This window comes from Austrofundulus limnaeus, unplaced genomic scaffold (genome assembly GCF_001266775.1).
Source record: "Austrofundulus limnaeus strain Quisiro unplaced genomic scaffold, Austrofundulus_limnaeus-1.0 Scaffold157, whole genome shotgun sequence".
Lineage (NCBI taxonomy): Eukaryota > Metazoa > Chordata > Actinopteri > Cyprinodontiformes > Rivulidae > Austrofundulus > Austrofundulus limnaeus.
Genome location: NW_013952559.1, coordinates 386,780 through 388,319, shown reverse-complemented (window position 1 = coordinate 388,319; position 1,540 = coordinate 386,780). Strand labels below are relative to the sequence as shown.

The window sequence follows — 1,540 nt, the reverse complement described above, 5'->3', positions numbered from 1 at the left end:
ACCCGACCCCGGATAGGCGGAAGAAAATAGATGGATGGATGGATGGATATGAACTCAGCACAGTTTCAGATTCCTGCTGGAGCATCCTGATATCATGAGCGGTTCCAGAGACATGCATACATTGATTTGTCTTCCTAAAAAGTGTAATCCATTAATTTTTTTTTCTGAATCTTATTTTTAAGTTATTCTAACGAGGAATATATTTATATTTATATAATATTGGCTCAATGTGTGTACAGACTGTGTGTGTCACCTTGCAGCCCTCCTCGTCCAGCCCACTCCCACTCCTCCTCCGTGGGTAACCTGCTGCCTCTCCACCTGCAGAAGGCCTGAGCATCATTCCAGCTCACCTGAACAACCGGATAGTTCAGACGCTCCCGGATGCCGGACTCAGGTCCTGCAGGCTGAACCATGAGAGGTCAGAAAAAGCTAATGCTGGACTGCTTGGAGAATGGAAAATAAAACACACCTGTCTCCAAAAAGCTCTCTCTATAGGCAGCCACCAAGGGGCAGACTAGATGGTAAAAAATAAGATTAGTCACAAGTTAGACTTWAAGTTTACATTTATTTATTTTAATTAAATTACCTCAATTCTCTGAGTTATTCTGCTCTTCATCTCTTCTGAGACAAAGTCTTGAAAAACAAAACTCCATCCAAAAGTCTCAGCTTCAGTTTTATACTTCTGAGCTCTCACAAACTCCCTGTGGTGAAAACAAAACAAAACACATAACTGATTCTGTCTTGTGTCAATACATCACCCAACATGATGCCAAGTTTTACCTGAAATCTGCATTTGTTACGGGGTATTTGTCGATTTTAAAAGGCTGCACCTCCACCTCCCTGATGGGGGACTCTCCGTCCCTGCCGTCYGCTGCGCTGGTTCCCATCAACATCCTTCCCCCGGGGAGGCTCACCATCTCCCCCGGAGCTGTCAGAGGGAACCAGTTTGTTAGTTACTTTTATTATTATTTACAAACAAGATACAATTAGACCTCACCTGACACTGACTGTAAGATCACAGCAAATAACATCCAGAGCTGAGCTTTTAGGTTCATTTTTGACCGTCTTCCTCAAGCTGTTACTGTCGTAAAACTACAATAAAATGTAAATATAAAGTCAAACATTTAGCTCATGTCAAAAGCAGAACTTTTCAACAACTAATTTCATATTTTTTGTTACGTGTTGTGGTTTCCAGCTTTGGGACCGTCATGAAACATTGTTCGACCTCGAGCAAGTTCCGCGTTTAAAGGTTCCGCTTCATCTCAAACTAAACTAAGATTAATTTATTCACGTTTAAAGTCTAATTATTTCAGTTTTAATCAAATTCCTCTACAACTACTTTGGTATAATACCAGAAAATGTCTTTTATGAGTGCATCCAACATTTAACTAAAATATTTTAGAAAATATCTGCAACAAATAATTATAAGCACATTTTGTGGGCTCTCACAATTCAGGTGAGCTCCAGATAATAGGCCTAATTTTGACGTATTTGCAGAGTTGTAAAGTAACTAAGTACAAATACTTCTTTACTATACTTA

At 39.8% G+C, this 1,540-nt stretch overlaps 1 protein-coding gene across 2 annotated transcripts in view; it reads right to left on the bottom strand.

Annotated features, from left to right (window-relative positions):
- The window catches only part of sumf2 (sulfatase modifying factor 2), a 6,792-nt gene extending 5,557 nt beyond the window's left edge, over positions 1 to 1,235 (bottom strand). The window contains exons 1-6 of one of the 2 annotated variants that reach the window (XM_014016895.1): positions 1,180 to 1,235; positions 998 to 1,092; positions 781 to 928; positions 587 to 701; positions 470 to 514; positions 254 to 404 (exon numbers count right to left, since the gene is read on the bottom strand). In XM_014016895.1, the coding sequence (XP_013872349.1) occupies positions 254 to 404; positions 470 to 514; positions 587 to 701; positions 781 to 928; positions 998 to 1,055 (517 nt within the window). In that variant the 5' untranslated portion in view covers positions 1,056 to 1,092; positions 1,180 to 1,235. Of the gene's footprint in view, positions 1 to 253; positions 405 to 469; positions 515 to 586; positions 702 to 780; positions 929 to 997 lie in introns of both variants that reach the window. The other variant, XM_014016894.1, reaches the window with a different exon arrangement.
- Positions 1,236 to 1,540: the final 305 nt, after the last annotated feature.